We start from the raw sequence: 25,225 nt of genomic DNA, 5'->3' as shown, positions 1-25,225 counted from the left end.
TGGACGGCGGTGATGTCAGCCTTTAGTTGTATGAGGACATCAACCAGCTGGGCAGAGGCTCCTTCCCAATTAAGAGTCCGGACATTCCAGGTGCATGCCCTCAAATCATAGTCCTTTATACGTTTGCCGTGGTCGTCATCAAAAGGGGGGTTTCTCATCCGAGGCCTGTGTTTCTTATTCACTGGTTATTCGTTTTTATGTGGTGGGTCCCAAGCCCTACGCACAACCGCACAAGCGGGCTTCGCCTTCTCACTTTAGCTCGCCTCCAAACGGATGTCTGTTAGCTACCCAGGGGATACTTGGTCTAAAACCGGAAGTCGTGAGCTGCTTGAGTCATATGCAAAAGAATCGTTCCTGGCCACTCCCAAGTGAATGGCAATCAGAAACTTTCCTCACTTGCGTGAACTTCTACATATGACCCCAAGCCTTAAACTTACAAAAGAAAAAAAAACGGCGGAAGCAAAGTTGTAGACCTACTAAAACAATTTAATTAAGAAGTGATATTTAAAAAAATAAAAATTTTTAGAATTTTTATCAAAAAAAAAAAAAAACGCTTGTTAAAAATTAATGAAATTATATATAGCTTTATATATCTTTTTACACAATGTTAAGATTTTCTAAATAAATTTTTTAAATTTAATTAAGATATTTAAGAAATAATAATAACAATTTTTAGAGTTTTACCTACAAAAAAAGACAGCTTTTAAAAATAATTGAAACTCTTTATACCATTCTATTTTAATTTTTTTAGGTTAGTAACTAAGTACAATATATATAGTATTTTGTTAACAGTTTACTTTTAGAAAATCCATTAGGCATAGTCTATACATTTACATACATATTTGTTCTCAATAATTTTGATTAATACGAATTGTTTTTCATTTAAGAAATGGGCACTTTGGCAGAAATATATCTGTATATAGTAGGTATATAGTTGCTTATAGTTAAAGCATATAAGTTTACTGTTTTCTAAAATAGTCATCTTAAAAACTAAGCAAGGGAAGAATGCTTTGATGAATATATAATTTACAAAATCAAATGAAAAATACATTTCTTAACAAAGTACACTTTGCAGAAAATTGTATTTAAAAATTATATTTTTTTTTTAATTATCAATCAAATTTCTTCCCTTTTGTAAAGCTTTACTGAGCTCATGTTTCCGTTCTATTATGTACAGTTATTTCACTTAATACGCTAAATTACTAATTTACTTTTGATTTCGTATTAATTACAAATATATAGTATATATTTTTAGGAAGTTATAGAAATGAGGAGAAAAACAGTTTATAGTGAGAAAATTTAAATTTGATTTAGATAAAGCGCTCTAGAGCGATAAAATTATTTTTCGAAATTTGTATCTACTTAAAAATAATTGTGAGGTTTTTTACAGTTTCATACAAAGTTCTTGCGCTCATTGCTAGTATTAGGACAGCAAATCAGTTGAAGTTGCTGTCAAACTGTTTAGCGTCAGTACTGTCAGGAGTTTGTTGTTATTTAAATATTTGTTCGAATGATACGTGAGAAGTTCGGAAAACGAAAGTTCTCGAAAAACGATTTGAAATGATAAATATATTTTTTTGAAATTTTTTCGATATATGTAATGTTTGAAATAAGTTCCCGAAAAGCGTTTTGTGATTAAGAAATTTTTTGAAATTTTTTCGAAATTTTTCAAAACTTTTTTACACAATTTTTTTTTAAGTATACATATATAGTTTTTTGTTAATAATTTTGCAAATATTTAATTATTTTATTACTCATACTCTTTTTTGTTTATATTTTATAAATACACATTGGAAAAATACTATACAACTATTGTTCAATTAATTTTAAAACGAAACCGGTATTTTTGAAAGTGCTACGTTTCATTATGTAGTTATTGGTTTGAACGCCAAAGCGCAGGCTCGCAAGCTTTTGGCTTAGCAAGAGCTTTGTTTTTAGGGTTTTTAAGCTACTGTAATGCTACCACATTAAAAGTGTTGCCATTTAAATTTTATTTATTTTTTTTTTTAACTTGAAAAACAAAAAAAAAACATTATTGACGTTTATGGAGCAAATAGAGTTACCTACAACTACAACTACATATATATATCTCGGTATAAGAATATTGATTCATGTCACACCTAACCTAAACTCACAAATTCGGAGTAAATATATTATATATATTTAAATACATACATATACATAAATATGTAGATAAGTTGAATACATCTAACTAGTTACATATATACATATACAATTTATGTAGTTAAATAACATTATATAATATATATATATATTTACAGTTGAATTTCCACAACTCGAAGTTCTCCATAACTCAAATTCTTGAATTGGCAATAGAAGTCAAATTTCATACAAATTACCTTCCGTAACTCGGACTCTACCTCGAAGTATTTTTGTGGATTATGATGATTCGAGTTAGGGAAATTCAACTGTATATATTCACATTTAATGAAATGCTTTATCTACATTTACACATATTTATTTCTTTTATATACACACGTGTACCGTTATTTATATTTCACTTCATTTTGCAGACAGTCCATTTTTTGATTTAGTTCACTTTTTTTTTTTGTTACTTTTTCACATTTTCATCTCGCTTTGACCTTTGCACCCGCTTTGTTTGCACTGCTTTTTTAGAGTACTTGCAAATTTTCGCAATTCTTAAATTTCGAATCCTCTTTGCCCAGTATCCAGGTGAGCATTTGGCGCGCCTTCATGCTGGCCAATACAACGCTGCGACTCTTATACCAGTGTGCCGGTGAGGAGGCACCATCTCGATGGCCCTGAAAGTGCGTTTTCCGTTTAGTATATTAATAACTGTATTTCTATTTATTATTTAAACATTAAATATTGCCAAAAACGGTTAGATTATGTAAAAAATATATATTTAAATATAGTTTAGGAAGTGAAAATTGGGATTTACTGTATATAAAAAGTGAGGGTGTCAAGTATCATTTATATACAAATATTAATAATTTATGAACTTATGGAACACCAATTTTTTGTAGTAGCATCCCATATATACTTAGAGTATACAAATGTTTATTAAAAAATAGTTAAAATACATTTTAATAACACTTAAAATTAAAATTATCTAACAACTTCATATTTGCGGGAAATACTTCTACTTTATCGGAGAAGATCAAGGCACCCTTACAAAAATTGTCCTATACATGTATTGATCACATTAAGTACTGGCGTCCTAGTTGGCAACATGCTACAATAGGAAAGTACTATACGAGTCCTTGTGTCTAAATATCCTTTACTTCTTCTGGGTCTAATTAGACGGTCTCTGTACTGGTTTCCTTGCTTTCTAGGCAGGCAGGAAAGAAAGCCTTTTTTCTCAAAATTCTCATTTATAATTCATTTGAGTGATCATCGCGGTCTGTAGTCTTCTCTTCTAACTTCTCTGCAACATTTTTGTGGAATAACTTATGTTTTGGTTTAAAGTAGCTTTAATTTCTTTGTTTTTACTAAATTGGCTGACTTAACTATCTTTTAAGTGTTAGTTCTAACTACGAACATTTGCGGTTTCGGTTTGTCTGGTATGATCTTCACTCAATAAGACAGTTATTTGTATTTTGCTTGAGTGGGACTCTATTATTCGTCTTATGTGGAGAAGCTTCAGTCTCTTACAGAGAAAAATTAGAAGCACGATTCTCGGGCCATTCAATAACTGCTAATAATTTCCCCGTCGTCCAAAGTTATTATAGTAATTCTTGCTACTTTCTAATACAAATAATTATAAGTTTTCTAAGAAACTAACATATTCAGAACCCCATTATAAGAAAACATTGATTATAAATGAAATAAAGTTTCGATTAATTATGTTTACAATCATGCAATGTTTTTACGATTTACATATATGTAAATATTTATATATCTAATCTACTGTATATATACTTTCCATAAATATATATTGTAGGAAAAACACCATTTGTAAATATACTTCATGGGTAAGCAAAAATTCTCTCATTTCGCAAAAATTTCGTATAACAAGAGATTTCATAGTATACTATTTACATTTGGGCCGTTGGAAAGGGTTAAATACACCTATTATAATATATGAAAGGGGTACCAATATTGCGTTGTTCAATTACTTGGATTTTGTTTACTCACCAAATTTTCAGAATTTTTCTCATTTACACAATCAGCGCCATTGTGTTCTAAAGCCTTGTCAATAACCTTTTCTCTTTCTTTTTCTTTGATTTTATTATTGTCTTTATCTTTATGCTTGTCTTTGGATTTCTTAGAACCCGTACGTGGAGTACCATCGGGATTCTGTACAAAGGAGTATGTATTTTGTTTTATATAAAAGCACAGTTTTTAGGTGCGAGAATTTTGATTTTAAAGAGTCGGGTAACAACAATAAGCCAATCAAATTGGTGGGGGGTACATTGGTAGAGCAGTGATTTTGAAAGTGGTTACGGCGGGAGCAATGTTGGAGAGGCAGAATTTTTTATTGGCAAATAAGTAGGTGATTGGTGTAAAGTAGAAGAGTGTGAGTAATGATAAAGCCAGAAGTAATTATAATTGTATTTGTATTTGAAAAGAAAATAGCGATAGTAATGATTATGATCATGGTAATTGTAGTGGTGATAGTTTTGTAATGACAATATTAAATTAAATGTAATGGTTAATGGAGTTGTAATTGAAATTCGAAAAGGTAATCAAATTAGTAATCGTGTTAGTATTATAATCGTCATGGTATTGGTATTTGTAATCGTAATTGTAATTTATAATAAAATTGATACAGATTAGTAATCGTGTTAGTATTGTAATCGTAATGGTATTGGTATTTGTAATCGTAATTGTAATTCACAATAAAATTGACACGGATTAGCAATCGTGTTAGTATTGTAATGGTAATGGTATTGGTATTTGTAATCGCAATTGTAATTCACAATAAAATTGACACGGATTAGCAATCGTGTTAGTATTGTAATCGTAATGGTATTGGTATTTGTAATCGTAATTGTAATTCATAATAAAATTGACACGGATTAGCAATCGTGTTAGTATTGTAATGGTAATGGTATTGGTATTTGTAATCGTAATTGTAATTCACAATAAAATTGACACGGATTAGTAATCGTGTTAGTATTGTAATCGTAATGGTATTGGTATTTGTAATCGTAATTGTAATTCATAATAAAATTGACACGGATTAGCAATCGTGTTAGTATTGTTATGGTATCAGTATTTGTAATTGTAATAGAAATTCCAATAATTATGTAATGTGGAAAACAATGAAATACGTTGGTGTAGACATTGTTATGTTTCATAAAAGTCATAATAATTTCAGTATTAATGTATGACATGATAGTTGTTTTAATAGCGGTTATCGAAGGCATGAATAAAGTAGAAGAACAAGAAGAATAAGAAGCATTAATTATTTCGAATATGAAGTATATAATATGATACCATGAAAAAGGTGTAATTACGTGTGTGTAATGTGTTACGTAGCAGCATTGTGAACACCAATTATTCGTTAGGCTTAACTGCTTATCACAACTGATAGACAGTTAAAATTTATTGGATGTTTTAAATTTGCTTTGGGAATTCAAATTTTACAATTTTTTTTTTGTATATACACCTGTGACACTGTGCGGAATTTATAGCACATTTTTTTAGATTTTTCTTTGCTAATTTCGCTAAAGCACACACACACACCGATACATACACTAATTCTAATACTCCTCATATTCGTCGCCTTATAGACACAGAGAGACAACACAAATTCGACACTTTAATGCCACACTTACATGCAATAAATTTTGATCCTTTTTGAGACGAATTTGTGTCAAAGTGCCAGCCAGTAAGTCGTCGCAATTATGATTGATGCCCGCCGAGACTTCAATGAATTTGGCGCCAAAAGTACAAGCGACACATTTGCCATCTGTGAATTGTAATAGAAAGTGGAAAAAAGAAGAAAGTGAAATAAAATTACAGTGAAAAGTAATAAGACATGCATTTGTACTAGCAAGCTTGATGTTTCAAAAAAAAATTAAAAAAAAAATCAAAAACTTTACTTTACACGCGTACTCCCAAGCTACATTTCTATAGCGGCTTCAGCAAAGTTTTCGTTTCTGCTGCGCTTGTGTTGTCTACCAACTTTCTTAGTTTTCCATTTCGACATTCCTTGCACTGCTGCAGTTATTTTTACAAGACTGTATGTCGGAAGTTTGTCATGTTGAACAGCTTTTTGCGCTAGTTTTATATGGTTGACAGTCAAACTTTGTGGTTTAATGTGTACTTGAGTGGGTGAGGTAAGTGCCATTAGAGCAAATATATTGATGAACTGGTAGTCCAAAGCAATTTTGATTACTCAGAAATTCTTTCAGCCAAATTTAGTTAGAAAAGTGGAAAGAAAGTTCTACTAAAACATAAAATTAAAATGCTTTAGTGCTAGACTTTTATTAAAGCAAACAAATGCTTCATCACACTAGCGGTACATAAGACCTTACTTGATTTCTCGGAAGCTTTTGCTTTGATTAAACACTCAACAAATGTACCGTTACAGCGCAAGTCCACTAATTAACGCGCTTTCAAGTGCGCGTAAAGCCAAGCAATTAGCTACTACCTTTAGCCGTCATAATCATATACCCATTTGCAACGCCTTAAAGTATGCTGCGGCTTTATTCAATTACGAGCTATAGAAAGCTTATTGAAGCATGCAATGTATTACGTTTAATTTACGAAATTTAGCACCTGTAAATTAGCACCTTGATTAATATTATTTTAAACTGCTAAAGAGCGCGAGCATAAATCTTTGATTTTTAAATAAAATGTTTTCAATATTTTTTTCGAGTCACTCAAATTCATTAAAATCGCACTTCTTCCACTACTAACACATTAATATCTTAAAGCTTCACTTGTTCTGCTTTGTGAATTGTGAATTGCATTCTGCATTATAGTTTTTAATTTCTATTTTCGCTTACCTTGTGAAGATACCGCACGTGAACGTGCCAAATCAATTTTGTTCGCTACCAAAATGATCGGACGTGTGCGTATCAAATCCATATCTTGTAGTCGTGAAAGTATGTGTTTGGCGCGTGTGAATGACTCCTTGTCAATGCAAGAGTAGATAACGAGAAAAGCGTCAGCTTTTTCCAATTCGTCCTGGAAAAGAAAAAAAAAATATTTATTTGAACATATGAATTAGGAGATCGTATACTCTAACTAATAATGATAGTTAAAATTAGTTAGTATTATATTGTATGGTTGATATTCTAAACTGATTTAAGACCGAATTCAACACTTTTCGTTAGCTCCAATAAAATTAATTAATACGTTGCCTACATCCAGGCGCAATAATTTAATTTTATCAAAGACATGCACTCTACATAGAGTTATTGTGTAAATAGACATTTTAATATTAATATTTCGATTTCGAAAAGTCCTTTTTTCGAACTTCGAATCCAAATATTTCGACTTTGGAGGCTAACTCCCAGAAGAAATTAGTTTGGTCCAATATCCAGTGCTGTATACTGTAATCTATACTGATTATGCACAGAATTCATCACATTTTTGTAGCTCAAATAAAATTTGCTCAAACGTTGCCTACAGCCAGGCGCAATAATTACATTTTATCAAATACATGCACCCTACATAGAATTGTTGTATTTATAATATTCAATTTCTGATTTAGTAGCATTTATTGATATCAATTATTATAATACCATTATTATTATTTTCTACGTTAAACTTCTGCTGATTTGAGAAATTTACAATTTTTACGCTTGAAACCCTTCCTACCCATTTCTTGTTAGGCTAATAGATGTGTAACTTTGTAAAGCTATGCCTTTACTAGGCTTACAAAAAATTTACATAAAGAATTACAAATTTCACAAAAAAAAAGTCTGCGAATGCGTAAAAAATGCGCCTTTAGGTAGTTGTACACGAAAAAAATGGCACGGCATTTGTAATTTATGAGGGCGTGGTCCGTGAAACGCAGAAAATACCACCTGAGCGCGGCTTATGCGACCTTTTTTCATGCGCCACCAACCCCATTAAAAATTCTAAAATAAATGTGTGTGTGTGTGCCTGTGCCGCTTAAATTTTCAATTCACGTTCGCGAGTGTAAAAAATTATAAAATATTTCGTCTGTTGTTTGCTAATGTCTAACACTTGACTGCGCTTGCTGCAAAGTGTTGCAAGCTGTGACGCCAAAATGCTAACGAATCGTACGCGCATGCTGTTTTGTATTTTCACATTTTGTTGAAAATTTCGCTAAATATCTTTGGCTATGTTGAAATTTTGCTTTTTGTCATTGTTTTGTATTTTGTGCAGCGTCACTGTACTTATTGTCTCAAAAAATTCATTTTCGCTGACGTCATCATTCGTCTGTTTCGTCGTCGCCGCTGCGTCTGTTCTATATATATGTCTAAATGTATACTTTGCTACTACGTCGCATTTTCACAATTGGCAGTTGGCCAATGCGGTCGCACTCAGCTTCCCATCTGCATTATTAATACCCCCATCGGCCGATCATAGCTCAATGTGATTTGCAGTTTCAGCGCAATCAATTTGATTTGTCTGCGGCCATGTCTGAGTTCAAATAATCTATAAGTATAGTGTATATCGTCTGCCTTCTGCCTTCTGGGGTTATATTCAATTGTTGCTTGCTGTAATTTTCACTTTTTCCCCCATTTGTTGAATTGTTTGAGTAATCTGCAGGGTTTTATTATGAATTGTTTGCTATTATTGTACTTTTATTGTTGTGTTTTTTGCGCTGATTTTATTGCGTTTCAGGTTGATAAACGCGGCATTTCTTATTTCCATAGAATCTTATAAAATTGAAACTTACAAAATTCTCATACAATGTTCCTTAGTATTTTTTATGGAAAGTATTTTATAATTGCTTATTTCGCTTGAATTGAATACTTTGTTTGCAATCTGTTTTGAAAATAGATTCTATATATCGACTGCCATATGAAAATATGATTAATTTTTGCAAGTGAAATGGAGAACATCTTTAAATTGTGCTTTACTGCGCAATTCCTCTAAAGTCAAGTGTTTAAAATCAAGTAAAAACATTCATAGTCATGGACATAGTGATATCTTGAACCAGTTCTTAAACAATATAAACAACTCAGACAATACCCCCCAAAGTTGGACTTCAATAGTGGCTTTAAGGTGAGGATATCTTCGAGACGTGAATGGATATGAGGTTTAGTAAGAGGTGAGGATACTATCACAATCTATACTGACGGGTCCGAAATAGACTGCAGAGTTGATAGGGGGGTATATTCCAAGGATCTCGACATCTCTCTCCCAATCTGTCTACAAAAATCAGTCAGCATCTTCCAAACGGAAGTACCTTTGGAGCTCTATTGAACAACTATGGGAGTATACAGAAAGTAAATATGTATATACGTGGACAGTCATTGGTCACTTGTCATTTTTTGTAAACTAGCAGGATACAAGGAAACCATCTTTCACTTTCGTTGTGAATGTCTGGCCCTATCACAAACCAGACATAGTACACTTGGAACTTATCAGATACCAAACATGGAATGGTTGTCCATAAGCATTTTAATTGAGAGCACCAAATGGTTCGAACGTAGAGTTGAAACATGATAGCCTACCTACTCGAGCCTGGGAACATCTGTCGGGTGTGATTGTCAGAATTTTACGCGGAATATTACTTTATTCATTGAATCGCTGTTGATAATATTCTACACAGCACTTAGTAATATCCTTATCTCAGACTTTTATTGTAAGAGCTCGTCTGTTATAAGGTAAATCGTTCTTTCAAATAATTTTGTTATATGATGTTTTCGGAAAAAACTGTACAGAGAGTGTGATCTAGCGATGAATCGAATTAGTCGTTGGCAGCCAGAGCCTTTCTTGTATTTTATTGAATTCTAAATTTTTTTTTGGTCGCCATAGTCGAAAGCTTTTATGGTTTCACATCATGTAATTGTGGCGTTTTAGGAACTTGAGCTGAGAATAATAAAGAAAGGCTTCTTCTTAAATTTTGTGAACCTTACTTTTGTGGAGAAACCGAGAGTTCGGACATTAAAAGACTTCCATAAACCATTTTATATAAGTAGATTATATACATAAATATTGAAAGTGTATGAAATCGATATAAAATATTTTAAAGACTTAAAACATAGTTGCCGCAACACGTTTTTGTGTGTAGATACAAATATATATGTATATATGTTAGAAATGTACGATTTGTGCACTGATAACTGACAGTAAATGCGAAAGCGATACTCAAAACAACTCAACTCGTGTGTTAGGCACATAACTGGACGCAGCGAGCATGATAAACCACGATAGCTACCAAAACAAAGCCTTGAAACACATACTCTACACCCCCCTCCTCAACACACCAAATTCATACAGCGCGATTTTGCAAACGCATTTCGCCAAATATTTGCAGTTACTAAAGCGCTGCAGGGATTGCTACTTTGTCTCGCTGGTTTGGGAAATATGTGCAGTTAAATTTACTTTGACATACTGCTATACACACAATACACACATACGTTAATCCTTGACTGTCGACATTGATGGGCGCTTTGATTGTTCTTGTTGCTATTGTTGTCGTCCATAATTGTTTGCTTTGGCTTTTGTGCTTAGCATATGTGCTTTTGTATGGCCTCTGGTGAAAAGTGAATGGACATATGGCGATAAACGGTTCAACGGAAATTTGGTTTGAAGGGCTAATCATTTTGACAGGTGTGCCATTTACGAAAGGGGCAGATAACAAATGGGAAATCAGTTGAAAATAGCAAAATGGGTCAACAAGTGCGATTTGTTGATAGTTTTCCGAAAACTTCACTTAAAAATACTGGGTGCTTCAACCTGTAGTTTTTTTTTAATAATGTAAAAGCGGCTCAATATTTGTAGAATGGCCAGCTCCAGCAAAATTTCAGAAAATTTAAGCTTTTCTACCTTCCATGGCCCGTGCTTTTAACACACTGGAGTCATTCTTTAGGTGCAATCCCTTCCAATTTGCAATCCCTTACGAATCTCTCAGCGATTTCAATGAGTTTTCTCCAAGAAAATAGTTATATTTTGGCACCAGCTTCCTCTTTTTGTTTATATTTTTTTATAAACCAACTTTCACATATTCAATTTTCTTCACCTAAACCTTGCAATCACTTTCCAATCAATGTCGTATTCACCGAATCCCAATCAATTAGCGTCAATTCAGCAAAACACTAGAATTCATTCTCGACAATCAAATGCAAAAAGCAATCAAGGATGTGCTTGCTTGCTCTTACAATTTAAGCATCGCGTCTTTTACGCTAACACTTTTCACCGCGCTTCACTTAACACACAATTAGCTTCTTACAATGACGTGCGCTCCGCATCATTACACTCACCTTGTTATCCTGTTGGCCCGTGGAGAACTTCAATTCCGATTCGATGCCATTTAGAATTATTGAAATATTCTGCTCGGCAACGTCGCATTCTGCAAAGTAAACGGAAGATAAATTGAAAAAGCATTTAATCGGTAGGAAATAATGTGAAAAAAATTCTTTAAACTGGAGAGACTTATTTCAAGAGAGTAAAAGTAAGGTGCAAGCTGTCAAGTAGGTGTTAAAAAGTCAAATGACCTTGAGGGTGGTGATTGACATGCTTCGATTTATTTGCACAGCGAAAATTAATCGCAAGTTTACTACAACCAATACAACAACAATAATAAAATAAATTTAACGGCTGTCCGTTGGGGAAAAATTGCAAAAAACATACATGAAAATTGACCGCGCTGCCAGACACGTGGGCACTTGCCGTCACCGTGTTTGTATATATATATTATATAATATATGTAGTTGCATGTATATATCAGTGTCTCTGCTGCAGCACACCAATTTGTGCCCATAAATCTTGCGGTTGAGTAATTGATAAATTGATTGCTGCGGTGGATAAAATTGCCAGAAAATATATATGCAAATGCATTTTATGTGCCAGCCAGCTTTTATAGCAGCAAAAAGAGCCGTTCATGCATAAACCACTGCTACAAATGTGTGGTCAACGCGTCACTGCCTCAGCAAGCAAGCAAAATGCAAACACGCACACATACATGTATACCGTTATACAGCTACATTGACGCCCCCCAATTATACTGCATTAAACTTAAATATGCTTAACAGCGGCGCGTAGCGTTGTTAATGCAATGACCACAACAACCGGCGGCTGGCAGTCAGTCACACCCGGGCGTATGAGTGACAATTTAATCAAATTATTTTTCACGCAAGCTTGCATATGCTTGGTGAGTTGTGTGACACATGTGTGTTTCAATTTCCAGCTGCAGCGCACAGATAGCATGCACTCACTGAGTGTGGACTGCATAATAGGTAGGTTGGTTGCTGAGGGGTTTAAGTGGCCTTAACAGTCGCAGCTGTTCGGAATATTACGAGTACAGCTGCATATATACAATCGCTCAATTGCGGTTGCGTTAGGTGTTAAGTGAAATTATTTTTGATTTATATTGCCACACAAAATACGCAGCCACAAAACGGTAGTGCATGTGGCATGCGAATTTATTGGCATTAAAATTTTGTTTAGTTGTAATAAAATGCAACTGGAATGAATTTTTAATTGCGAATTTGTGGATTTTGGATTGTTGTTGCTTGGTAATTAAAATGTTGGGGTAATTTTTGGGACTCTAAAAATCTTATTTGTAAAATGATTTTGAAAATTTTTGATATTTCGATATATTAGAATATATTAGAACTATATTTATTATATTAGGTTTTACAAGAGATGTTTAAAAAGTTAGGGCTAGGTTTTCTAAAAAAAAGTACGGGTCAACATTTTTAACTAATATATATTGTCTGATAGAAATCGAAATTCAATATCTATTTTATTATATTTATTAAATTTTCTTTAGTAAGTTCAGGCGATGTATGCCCTTGTTCAATATTTGATCTACCTGAAAAAATATTTTCTTATTTCTTTTTAATTTTTTTATTATACATATTTTAACCTCAATTTATATTCACATTTCTTTAAAAATAATTTTTATTTTCATTTTTCGCTCTCTCCCACTCACCTGGTCCATCGTATGCATTAATGCAATCAGACGTTCGAAATTGCTGGATCAACGCCTGTTTGCCAACGCCAGCGGCACCCAGCATTTCCACGCAAAACACTTCGACCGGTTGTTGTTGTTGCGGCTCATTCTGTGCACCCGTGTAATCGCCATTAATGCCACCACCAACACTGCCGCTAATGCCGCCAACACCGCCGCCACCACCCAGGCGCGGATGTATGGGGCTCACCGGTGCCAAACTGTTGCTGCGCGAACGGCGACGTCGGAACGAATCGCCGCGATTGATGACGCCTTCGAATGGAACATGAAAGTAAAACAAGAAAGTTGCGGAAGGTCAAGATATAGTGTGGATTACGATAATATTTTGTGGAATTTTAAGGTACGTACATATATATAAATTATTATATACATATTTTTATATTAAAATTTAAAGAGTACAATTATTTATATCAAAGAAGAACCTTCGATTCTTCACACCGCTTATGATCCATAGTTTATATCTCAAACTTGCTTGATTTTTCTAGAACCATTTTATCTCTAATTATCTTAATTATTATTTTTGTTGAAGAACTGGTACTAAAATGTCATATGATTTTCCATCCACCATGGCGTATGAGTAACATTTTTATCCTTTTTTATTTTTATTGTTTTTTTGTATTTTTTATTACAATAAATGACTTTTCAAAGCAATGTGCATTACAAGTCTTCACTAAAACGAAAATTTCCTAACCGAAAAGCAAAATTTGCTCTATAAAAATATTATATTATACTCTCCAACTATCCATGTCGTATGAGTAACATTTTGCAATTTAAGACTTTCTTCTCTTATTTTTTCATATTTTTGTTGAAAATTTATTAAATTTATTTGATTTCTTAAAACCACCAACAACTGCTCCAAAAACATCATATCAAACACGAAATTTGCTTTATACCCAAACAAATTTTCCAACCACCCATGGCGTATGAGTAACATTCCTTCACTTAACCCTTTCATTACCATACCAACACAAATATTATTCAAAAATTTCATGATTTCTCTTGCATTAAATGCTTTACCACAACAATTTGCTCAACAAAGCTGCATCGAAAATGAAAAATTCCTGGCATTTTGCTGCGAAGGATTTGTGCCAAAAACCAACTAAGCCTTGCGGCATGTCCTTGAAATCCACAAATAATTCATATTTTCAATTATTGATTTTTTTCACAACTCGAGACAAAAGCTTGTGAAATCCGCAGCTGTTGTTGTTATTATAAAGCATGCTTTTGTTTTTTTTTTTTTTGTGAAATCAAGTGGTGTTTGTATGCAAATAAAATGGGCGAAAAAACACCAAATCTTTAGTTTGCATGTCATCACTCACTCATTCGACGCCGCAAGTGTAAAAAACCGCAAAAAATTAAAAAAAAAAAATTGATGAATGCGCAGATTTTAATTTTTTCATAAAAGCCGCTTATAAAGAAAAAATAAATAAATATCATAAGAAGCTCAAAACCATGCGACTGCATAATTTCTACCGTTATTGGTGGTATTTGCTCGTTTGTTTATACATATGGAACTTGTTTGTTTAAATTTTTTCGTTGGATTTTTTCTACACTCTGCTGTTTTTGCGAAAATGAAAATAAATTTGTAGCGCAACAAATCAGCAGAGCATTCAAATAATAATAATTTACCTGCATTCGGCGAATAGCAATAAAATTCGAAAATTTAAAACTATTAAATAGCAACAAAAATAAAATTGCAATTCTGCGCGTGCAAATAAATCAAGATTTTCATGCGCGGCTGCTAATAAATTAGAATTCGCATAAATAAGTGCTATAAAAGTAGAAGCGGATGGAAATGGAAATGCGAAAAATAGTGTACATAAACAGCAATAAACATTTTGGAAAAATAATTAAAAAAAAAAAATCCAAAAAAAATGTTAAAAAATTAAAAAAGAAATTCATACACAAATTACAAAACAAATTTGAAAAAAATTAGAAAAAAAAAATTCAAGAACAAATTATCAAGAATTTTCAAAATTCACCAAAAAAATTGAAAAAAATTCCAAAAAAAAAATATTGAAAAAAAAAATCAAACACAAATTACAAAACAAATTTGAAAAAAATTAAAAAAAAAAATTCAAGAACAAATTTCAAGAATTTTCAAAATTCAGCAAAAAAGTTCTGAATTTTCAAAATCACTCAAACGACAAACAGACAAATCACAAATTGTTGAGGCTTCAGTGTAAAGAAATGCTAGTTAAATAAATCCATTATTAAAATTAAAATATATTTGAGTAAAAATAAAAAAAAAAAATGCAAAAAAAAACTTTTCAGAATGTTAAACATGAAATAAAAGTACCTCGAGTTGCCAGAAAATTTATTTTACTGACTATATGTATGCTGCCATTTTATTATTGTACACAAACACTACATATTTATATTTACACATTTACTTTTTATTGAGCGCAAGCGTATTTACACCGTTATGGCTGCTGAGCGCACACACTGTACATAACTACATTTGTTTATGTACGAGTTCCACACGCCGCACATCCATGTTGTTACTCATAATGTAAATATTTACGTATGTATTGTCCGTTAATTAATGTAATTGGTTTAATAATTGGAATATAATGAAGTACTGTTATATGGTAGCCAGTGACTTAATTAGGCTGAACGACAAATTAATTTGTTCCGTTCAGGAAACGGGAAGTAAGCACAATAACTAAAAAAAATTATTTAATTTGACTTTTTTTGCATACGTGTTGACCGCTAGTTTGATATTTTTGAGGTTAGAGGCCGGATCAATAAGTGTAAGGGTTAGCGGGATGTATCAAGAGACTAGAAAATGACAATTACTAAAGTTGTTGAGCATTTTAACCCGCCGTTCATGATTGATACGAATTGTAAGTGTCCTTTTGGGTACCTGACTTGATATAAATAAAAGGTCTGTTTGAAATTTCTTAACTTTTTCTTACTTCAAAGTGCTCTTCTGCAACATAAAGGCTTTGCAGGCTACTTTACTAAAGTTACTAAAGGTTAAAGGTCAAATATACTACCCTTAATGAAACTAATCTAAAACAACTTTATACAAATACGTGGCTCAAATAAAGTAATGAATTCATGAAATAGTAACACTAACAACTAACAAAAAACTACCCTACCTCAGTCTGTCATAAAAACTTCCATGAAAACTAAAATGCCAACAAAAAAATTAAACGTAATAACTCTGCAAGATTGCCGCGAGTGCAACGAAAATAGTTATGAAATATAAAAGAGAATATTTTAAATGCAAATTGCCGACATTTCTCCCACACAAAATCATTGCACTTTTCATGCACATGTGTATTTTTGTATATACGTATCTATTCCCTGCCAGCCAGGCCTAACCCATTTCCCCTCATGTTTCTTCAATTACTAACACCAACGCACACGTTTGGGTTGGTTTGTTTTTGTATTCGTACGTGTGAGGGGAATAGTGGTTAAAAAACTCACAAGCCGCTATGCTGGCCTATGGCAAACTCACCACTTTTTTACCACTTTTGTGGGTTTAAAAAACTTCGGTTTAACCAGCTTTTTCACCACCTTTGGCTGGCAGGGTTGTATATAAAAATAATAACGGACATTTCTCTTGGGTGCAATATATGAAACACAATAACCAAACAATGAGCCAATGGTAAATAGCCAAATTGTTGGAACGCGGAGCGCCAACTGCTGTCTCTGCTGCACTCGTAGTTGGCAACCTCATAACGTTGACACACATGCTAACATAGCCGAATATTTACCCAACATTCCCCGAGGCTTTTGGATCAACAAAAGCAACTAAAGTGATATGTGCAGTCGAATTGAGCGGAGTAGAACCAGCACAGCGCAATCATTGTGCATGGTTTATTATTCAAATGTGAGCAGTTAAAATAAAGAGTAGCTGAAATAATAATATAGTAACATAGTAACTGGCAGATAAAGGTTTTCAGAAATTCATATTTGAAAGCGCGACTCCCACTGCGAAAGTGATTCCATCTGATATCAGCTTGACAGCTGACTTTTGACGTTCATTTTGTAGTAGACACCACACATCTGTTAGATTGCTGTTAACCGTTCGACAACCGCCATTTAACATTTATTTGACAGCGGCAATTTGACAGCAGCCATTTAAAATTCTTCAGATACATATTATCTGACTTTTATGGAACAATTTCCATCAGTTAGCTGTTTTGACTTCCTTTTGACCGCTCTCATCTGAGTTTCGTTGTGAGCTGCCTCCTGATACACATTTGATAGCTACTATTTGACAACTGTTTGACAGCTATTTGACATCTGTTTGACGTCCTTTTGACATCAGATTCTATCTGTCTCTCTTATACAACTGTCATAAAAAATATTATTTTTAAAAGGAAAACGAAAATTTGGTGGAATCTGATATACCACAATTTCCTTAATAATTATATTTCTAAAGAAATTTAATTTTTGAATAATAAAATTATATGATAATTACATGTTTCCTCTCATACCTTAAAAAGTTCTTGAGACACAATTAATATTCTCTTTAATTCCATTAAGTTAAATAAAACAGCTATTTAACTAAATAGAAAATACTTTTCATGTCTACATGTTTATTCGGACTTTTATTATCGGCACACAAATAACAATAACAATTTCTAACAATAAACAACATTTATTATCGCAAATGTAACAGGTTTCGCTTCAAGTACACATTGCGAAGTAAAAAATCTAATTTTCATTTGAAATTTGGCGAATTCTTTGTTTTTATTAAATCTATGATTGATATGACTGCAAGCGAAAGACGTGAGTGGAATAAACAATGCGTTAAATGAATGAAACGTATTACCCCTCATACAAGACTATAAACACTGATGACCGTTCTTGCAGTTGTTTACTTTAAATAAAAAGTAAAATAAAATTCTGGCACTTAAAACGAATTGTTTGGTATATAAAATGCAATGAAATAAAATAATGAGCTCAATTCTATTAAAAACTCCCAGAGATAAATTTGGATTGAAAGCGTAGTATGAGTTTCGCATTTACAGAGCTTTCACTAAGAGTTGATATTTGTGTTATCGCCAACTTTTTTGATTTTATTACTTAAATTAATAGTGATTTGAATGACGGCTAAAGAGTGAATTCAGCTTTTTTGAGCTTTCACATGCATAACGGAAGAGCTTTTGTGCTTTCACAAGACAATAAATTATATGTTAGATCTTCCAAATCATTAATAAATGAACTAATTGACTCTATTTAGTGAATTATAAGCTATAAAATCATCGCATGAAAGCTTTATGTTGTGAAAGCTTGTGGATTCACTTCTAAAATGGATTACATTGATATTTATCAAGCTTTTATCGCATGATCTCAAGTTTATTTCTTGAACTTTAAACTTATTCAGATCCTCTTTCTTCATAAATATATTTTTATGGTAAATAAAATCACTATGCTTTCATTAAAATTCATTGGCTTTCACACCAGAGCGATGATTTTTTTTAAACATTTTATTTTTAGAGGTGATTAAGTTCAAAAAATACTTTTAATATGTCCTCATATAGTCAATACTCGTTTTGGAAACGATATAATTGGAGCTTTCATTCATTTCAAAGGTTTTGCACTGTAAGCTTTTCAAGTTTCTGTGCGATACAGAGAATTCGAAGTTATACAACAGTTGTTTGATTTATTTGTTCGTGGAATCGATCAGTTGCTGAGCTTCGAATAAAATCCGTTATCACAAAATACGTGGAATAACTGCAAAGGAAATGGTAATGACAGTGGTGGCATAAAAGCAGGCATAAATAAACATTCATGCTATCTCTATAATGAATTCATATTTTTAGCATATTAATGGTGGTATTATTGGTTATTAATTTCGAATATTTTTAGCACAAATTTTGCATTTTCAATTATGCAAAAATACATACAATATTTCAAAAATAAATTATAAAATCAGTTTGAAAAAAATTATACACTTTATACGTATTTTGTTTATGCGTGCAAGCTATTTTTGAAATTTCAATTGTTCTCCGCTAATTATTAATATTATTGTACGTGATTTCGCTAAACAAAAAGTGTGGAGCAATGCAAACCAGCTGGCGCAAAGAAATTTTCAAATTTATTCCACGGTTCTGCGCCTCGGGCAGGCATGCGAAACGTCTTGCCAAGGCAATTCAACACAAAATCAATTCAAACATATGAAGAATTCGATTTTATTGCGCGGCGCACACACGCGTAGGAGATTTCGCAAAAAAAATAAATAATAAATAATAAAATTTTTAATTATTCTTTGTTTTTGTATACTTCGCTACCTTAATGCACTTCAAAGCAATTTTTATGCTCGCCAGCTGGAATAATTTGGATTTAAATAGCGTGGGCAATGTGCCTAATTTATTTATAATATAAGAAATAAATACGGTTTTTTTATGAAAATGATGCTGTTGCAAGTCTTTTAATTACGGTTATTGAATTAAAAATTGTTTTAAAATAAAGTTAGTGATTTTGTTACTAATTTGCTAAAATTGCTTGCTTTATTCCCACAGTTTAACAAAAGTTAGGTTTTGTTGCCTAATTTATGTCTTCCTAAACTTAAACTAAAAGAATATTTTTCTCGTCACACTCCATAAAATGTCTAACAAAAGCTTTACACCTAAAACCATTCTTAAATCTTCTCTCTCTCCCTTCAATATCACTAACAATCACAATTTATGTCCAATGGCATGCACCTTAGTAGCTCACATGTATTTTCTATTCATTTCCGATATCCTAAATTAATTGAAGCGAAAACTTTACGGTTGTCTGATTTTTTTCTATACTCGTTCGATATGCACATTTAAATTTCGTGCCACTTTTTCGCATGTGAGAAGTTTTCGTCTGTTTTTTGCTTTAAACTATTTTGTGATATTTATTTTTGCACGATTCGCAATAAAATACTTTACTTGCCTTCTTGGAAAGCTATGACTTTGTACGAATTATTGCGAATGCCTTTCGTGGAATTTATTAACGACCGTTATTTGCGTTTGAATGCATTAATCACTACAAGGAATCGCTTTGTGAAATATTTGTGAAAGCTTTTTTTATGGCAAAATTTGGTGCCAAAATTTATGCAGAATTTTTTTTTTTAAATTTGTTTAGTAAAATGTAAAATTTGCATATATTTAAAGAATACATTTAAATTTCACATTATTTTTGCATAAAATATAATGTAAAATTGCTTTAAATACTCCTGGTATTTAAATTGTAAACGCACCCTAAAAGTATGCTCACTAAAATCATCGTTAAACTTATATTAAATGTGCACTTAGTCCTATTTAAATTCTTTAAAAATTCGTAGCTTACATTTGGGAGCAATTACTAATGGCAAGTTTGAAGGCTTTCAGCACAATTTAATATTTAAGTGTCCTGTTTGCTGTGCATAAGTTGTGTTCATGAGCAAGAGAGAGAATATTATATTCTTACATGCAGCACCCCTCGCCCATCACATTCATTTTTAAAAACGTGTAATCCACACAATCGGAAGTCTAACAAAACAACGATTTCCATAGAATTTTTTGTCAATCTACACGCATCAACAGATGTATATTTTTGCCCGAAAGCAGAGTCATCTTATCTCCCCCGTTAACACTTACATATGTTTGTAAATCTATGCACATTTGTCTACCGTCACCTATTTATTCCATTCGGTCTGGTGAAAAAAAAAAATAAAAAAAAGGTTGTCACAATACTCGTCCCGGTTTATTAGATTTAGCTCGCATTGTCATGTAGAGTTTCAAGATACGTGCATACCCGCACATTAGCCGGCTTGCTTATTGAGGGTATGCTTTTGTTGCGTTCGCAAGCTCTTAACGTGATCCAAATTGCTAATGAAGATATACAAGCTATGCTTTTTTTGGTACGAGTATCACTTTCAAATTACCATTAAACGGTCTGGACGGGATATAGTTAGTAGTACAATGAGCATAGTATGTAAATAAATTGTAATCAACTGCAGTCCATGGACTCGGGATTGTTAACTAGAAAATAGGAAACAGCTGTTAAAAATAAACAACTCTCATCTTCAATCCGAATCAACTAAAAAGTGAAAATTGATTTTTTGACACCTAAGCCCCCTTTCCGTAAACCAGGTCACATATACTATTTTTAAATTAAGATATTCAAGCTAAATTTAGTAGATTGTTAAGAATTGTCGAATTCGTATTAAATTTTACTTAAACTTCCGGTTTTAAATTTCGGGATCCCAAAATTTCGCAGGAAGTTTTTGATCTTTACTTGTAAAAAACTTCTTTTAGACTTGATTGGATTGTGAGATTTCAAAACACTTGAACAATCCTACAATCCTGTTTTGTATTTTCGGGAATCCTAAATCTCGATTTTTTTCAAAATACATTTTCATGCTACTTTTTTGTATTTTCTTGCTTAATTACAAGACTTTGAATTCGAAATGAATATTACTTGAAATTTTTTTTTTCGGGATCCCGAAATCCAGAACCAATTTTTTGTTGTTTATACATAAAAAATACTTTTATGTTACTCTGCATGACATATTTCATATCACTGGAAATCCTGATTTTAATATTCGGGATCCCGAAATTTCGAATTTAAAAGAAAAATATTTTCATACCAGTTTTTTGTTTATTTTTTTTATGACTAACCACCAGAATATTGAATTCGTATTTAATTTCGTTTAAAATTTTGATTCGGCTTTTCGGGATCCCGAAATCTCAAAACCTCCATTGTAGTCAAAAAAGACTAATTTCTTATTAGACTAATAGTAGAATGGTGAATACCTGTTTTGAGATGATCCCAAAATTGAAACTCTATAGTAAGCTCCTCAGGACTTTGCCATTCAGCTCTTAGGTAGCTGTAGCATCTTTTGAAGATTTTATATATTTCATCTAGCCGTCGATAAAAAGTATACTAATTCTTCGATTCTAGATGACCTATTAAAATAGTATCTTAAAGTGATTCTCAGGCTTATCGTTTTCCATATGGTGTGTTATATATGCTCACAAAGTCAAACACTGCACTACAGTCTAAGCAAATAGTGTCTTAAATCAGACATATCCATGAATATCAAAGCACACTCTTATCCTTACACACATACATATGTACATACGTGTCAAAAGTCACTCGTGCATTGCAACAGTCGACTTAACTGATAACCTCCCAGTAAGGTTAAGAATCCAATCACTGCCTGAGGCAACAGAGCAAGCATATAAACAAATAATACAACAACAACAAATCGGCCTCATGCGAGTACATCATGTATAAGGCCACGAACTTTTGTGTTGAATGCGAAAAAAACGAAAAAGAAAATCAGACAAAAGTGATGAAGAAAAAAAGAGCAAATTGAAATGGCGACAACTTTTGTGAAGAGACTCGAGTCCCTGACTAACTCACACGCACATACTTATAAGTATTAACAAGTAGGCTGAAGAAGGTTAAGATGTTCCGGTTGTCTGACTGCCAACGCTACCGCCACTGTCACTGTCACTCGGTGTTGTGTTGCCATTATGTTAACTGTGTTGGGGCTTTCCTTTTAAATACAAACACATTGAAATATATTCATACATTCAGTCATTGTGCGGCAGCTCGTTTTGTGTGAATCGTTTGCGGTGTTCTATATGTCTGTCTATCCGTCTGTCTGTCTGTCAGCTGTATTGATTTGGCGTGTGTGTTGGGTGCGGTCGTGGGTTGCAGGGTGATGAGGCCACTACTTGAATATCCTTCTGAGCCGCTCTTGGCACAGTTTTAGTCCACTTTTGTGGGCGCTCGATATTTATATTCGTACAATATGTTTGTAGATTGTTTGTTGCTGTCGTAGTATAGCGATAGTACAGGAAGTAACGGTAGTAGTAGCAGTTGCTGTTGCTTGTTATCTTTACGCTGTTGGTTTCGTCTATATTTTTCTTTTTAGTTATTTTTGTTGTTGTTTTGTGATTCTTTCAAATAGCTGATATACGATACATATATATTTTTTTGTGTAATGAATGTGTAAGTGCTAAGCGATTGGAAAATTGTAGAGCCGCCGCTGAGCGCACGCTTGAATTCGTTTAACCCAGCAGTAAGCTTTGTGACTTTATGGAAACTAATTTTAAAGTGATTTAAACACTGTTTTAGACACTTACGTTATATATAGCTGGTTTGTTTTAAATACATAGGATATAGTCAAATATTTGTCTGAGATTCCACTGGCGCATTAAAATGGATTGAAAATCTGTTTGGAAACTTAAAATTTACATATTTTCCACTGTTCAAACTCGATTAGTCACTTCTAAGAAAATCATTGAGAATTAAAAGAGCTTAAAGCTTGGAGGATGGGATCATGTGTAGAAGTTCACGCAAGTGAGGAAAGTTTTTGATTGCCACTCACTTGGGAGTGGCCAGAAACGATTCTTCTCCACATGGTTCAAGCAGCTCACGACTTCCGGTTTTAGACCAAGTATCCTCTGGGTAGCCAGCAGACATCCGTTTGAAGGCGAGCTAAAGTGAGAAGGCGAAGCCCGCTTATGCGGTTGTGCGTAGGGTTTGGGACCCACCACATAAAAACACTCCCCAATGAAAAATCTACGAAAGCCTCGGATGAGACACCCCCCTTTTGATGACGACCCCTGCAAACGTTTTAAGGATAATGATATAAGGGCATGCACCTGGAATGTCCGGACCCTTAATTGGGAAGGTGCCTCTGCCCAGCTGGTTGATGTCCTCATACGACTTAAGGCTGACATCACCGCCATCCAAGAAGTGCGATGGACGGGACAAGGACGGAAGAAGGTGGGTCCTTGTGACATCTACTACAGCGGCCATATAAAGGAGCGCAAATTTGGTGTTGGATTTGTGGTGGGAGAGAGACTCCGTCGCAGAGTCCTGGCATTCACCCCGGTGGATGAACGTCTAGCCACAATCCGCATCAAAGCGAGGTTCTTCAACATATCGCTGATTTGCGCCCACGCCCCAACGGAAGAGAAGGACGATGTGACCAAAGATGCTTTCTATGAGCGCCTAGAACGCACCTATGAGCGCTGCCCCCGCCACGATGTAAAAGTCGTGCTTGGTGATTTTAACGCCAGGGTGGGTAAAGAAGGTGTCTTTGGCACAACAGTCGGAAAATTCAGCCTCCATGACGAAACATCGCCAAACGGCCTGAGGCTGATCGACTTCGCTGGGGCCCGAAATATGGTCGTCTGTAGTACCAGATTCCAGCATAAGAAAATACATCAAGCTACTTGGCTGTCTCCTGATCGAAACACGCGGAACCAAATCGATCACGTTGTGATAGACGGAAGACATGTCTCCTGTGTTTTAGACGTGCGTACGCTCCGAGGACCAAATATAGACTCGGACCATTATCTGGTCGCAGCGAAGATACGCACCCGCCTCTGTGCAGCAAAGAATGCCCGTCAACAAACACAAGGAAGGTTCGACGTCGAAAAGCTGCAATCGCAACAGACAGCCACGAAATACTCTACTCGACTTGCACTCCTGCTCTCTGAGAGCACTCATCAGCATCTCGGTATAAGGGAACTGTGGAACGGCATCTCAAACTCACTGCGTACCGCTGCAGCCGAAACAATTGGTTTTCGGCAACGACAAAAACAAGCTGGTACGATGAGGAGTGCCGTCTCGCAGCGGAGAGAAAACAGACTGCCTACCTCGCAACATTGCAAACGACCACAACACGTGCGGGATGGGATAGATACCGAGAGCTGAAGAGGGAAGCGAGACGCATTTGCAGACAAAAAAAGAAAGAGGCCGAAATGCGTGAGTACGAAGAGCTTGAGAAGCTGGCAGACAGAGGGAATGCTCGAAAATTTTATGAAAAAATGAAGCGACTTAACGAAGGTTTCAAGACCGGAGCATCCTCATGTAGAGACCAAGGTGGTAATCTGGTAACCGATGTCCAGGGCATACTGGGATTATGGAGGGAACACTTCTCCGACCTGCTGAATGGCAGTGAGAGTACAACACCAGGAGATGGCGAACCCGATCCCCCAATCGATGACGATGGAACAGATGTTCCATTACCCGACCATGAAGAAATTCGAATAGCAATTACCCGCTTGAAGAACAACAAAGCAGCGGGGGCCGATAGATTACCGGCAGAACTATTCAAATACGGCGGCGAAGAACTGATAAGGTGCATGCATCAGCTTCTTTGCAGAATATGGTCGGAAGAAAGCATGCCTGACGATTGGAATCTCAGTGTGCTCTGCCCAATCCATAAAAAGGGAG

General features: G+C 34.0%; 2 protein-coding genes across 3 annotated transcripts in view; one reads left to right on the top strand and one right to left on the bottom strand.

Moving 5' to 3' along the window:
• Positions 1 to 1,017: 1,017 nt before the first annotated feature.
• LOC105218657 (GTP-binding protein RAD) overlaps positions 1,018 to 25,225 on the bottom strand; it is a 115,313-nt gene continuing 91,105 nt past the window's right edge. Inside the window, exons 6-10 of one of the 2 annotated variants that reach the window (XM_011194381.3) lie at positions 13,016 to 13,306; positions 11,343 to 11,431; positions 6,942 to 7,122; positions 5,766 to 5,899; positions 1,018 to 2,783 (exon numbers count right to left, since the gene is read on the bottom strand). In XM_011194381.3, the coding sequence (XP_011192683.2) occupies positions 2,634 to 2,783; positions 5,766 to 5,899; positions 6,942 to 7,122; positions 11,343 to 11,431; positions 13,016 to 13,306 (845 nt within the window). In that variant the 3' untranslated portion in view covers positions 1,018 to 2,633. Of the gene's footprint in view, positions 2,784 to 3,297; positions 4,282 to 5,765; positions 5,900 to 6,941; positions 7,123 to 11,342; positions 11,432 to 13,015; positions 13,307 to 25,225 lie in introns of those variants that run through there. The other variant, XM_054233759.1, reaches the window with a different exon arrangement.
• LOC105218576 (apoptosis-stimulating of p53 protein 2) overlaps positions 13,265 to 25,225 on the top strand; it is a 224,699-nt gene continuing 212,738 nt past the window's right edge. Inside the window, exon 1 of the mRNA XM_054233753.1 lies at positions 13,265 to 13,394. The gene's annotated coding sequence lies outside the window, so the exon portion shown is untranslated. The remainder of the gene's footprint in view (positions 13,395 to 25,225) is intronic.

This window comes from Zeugodacus cucurbitae, chromosome 6, assembly GCF_028554725.1.
Source record: "Zeugodacus cucurbitae isolate PBARC_wt_2022May chromosome 6, idZeuCucr1.2, whole genome shotgun sequence".
Taxonomy (NCBI): Eukaryota; Metazoa; Arthropoda; class Insecta; order Diptera; family Tephritidae; genus Zeugodacus; species Zeugodacus cucurbitae.
This window is presented reverse-complemented; position numbering and strand designations above follow the sequence as displayed.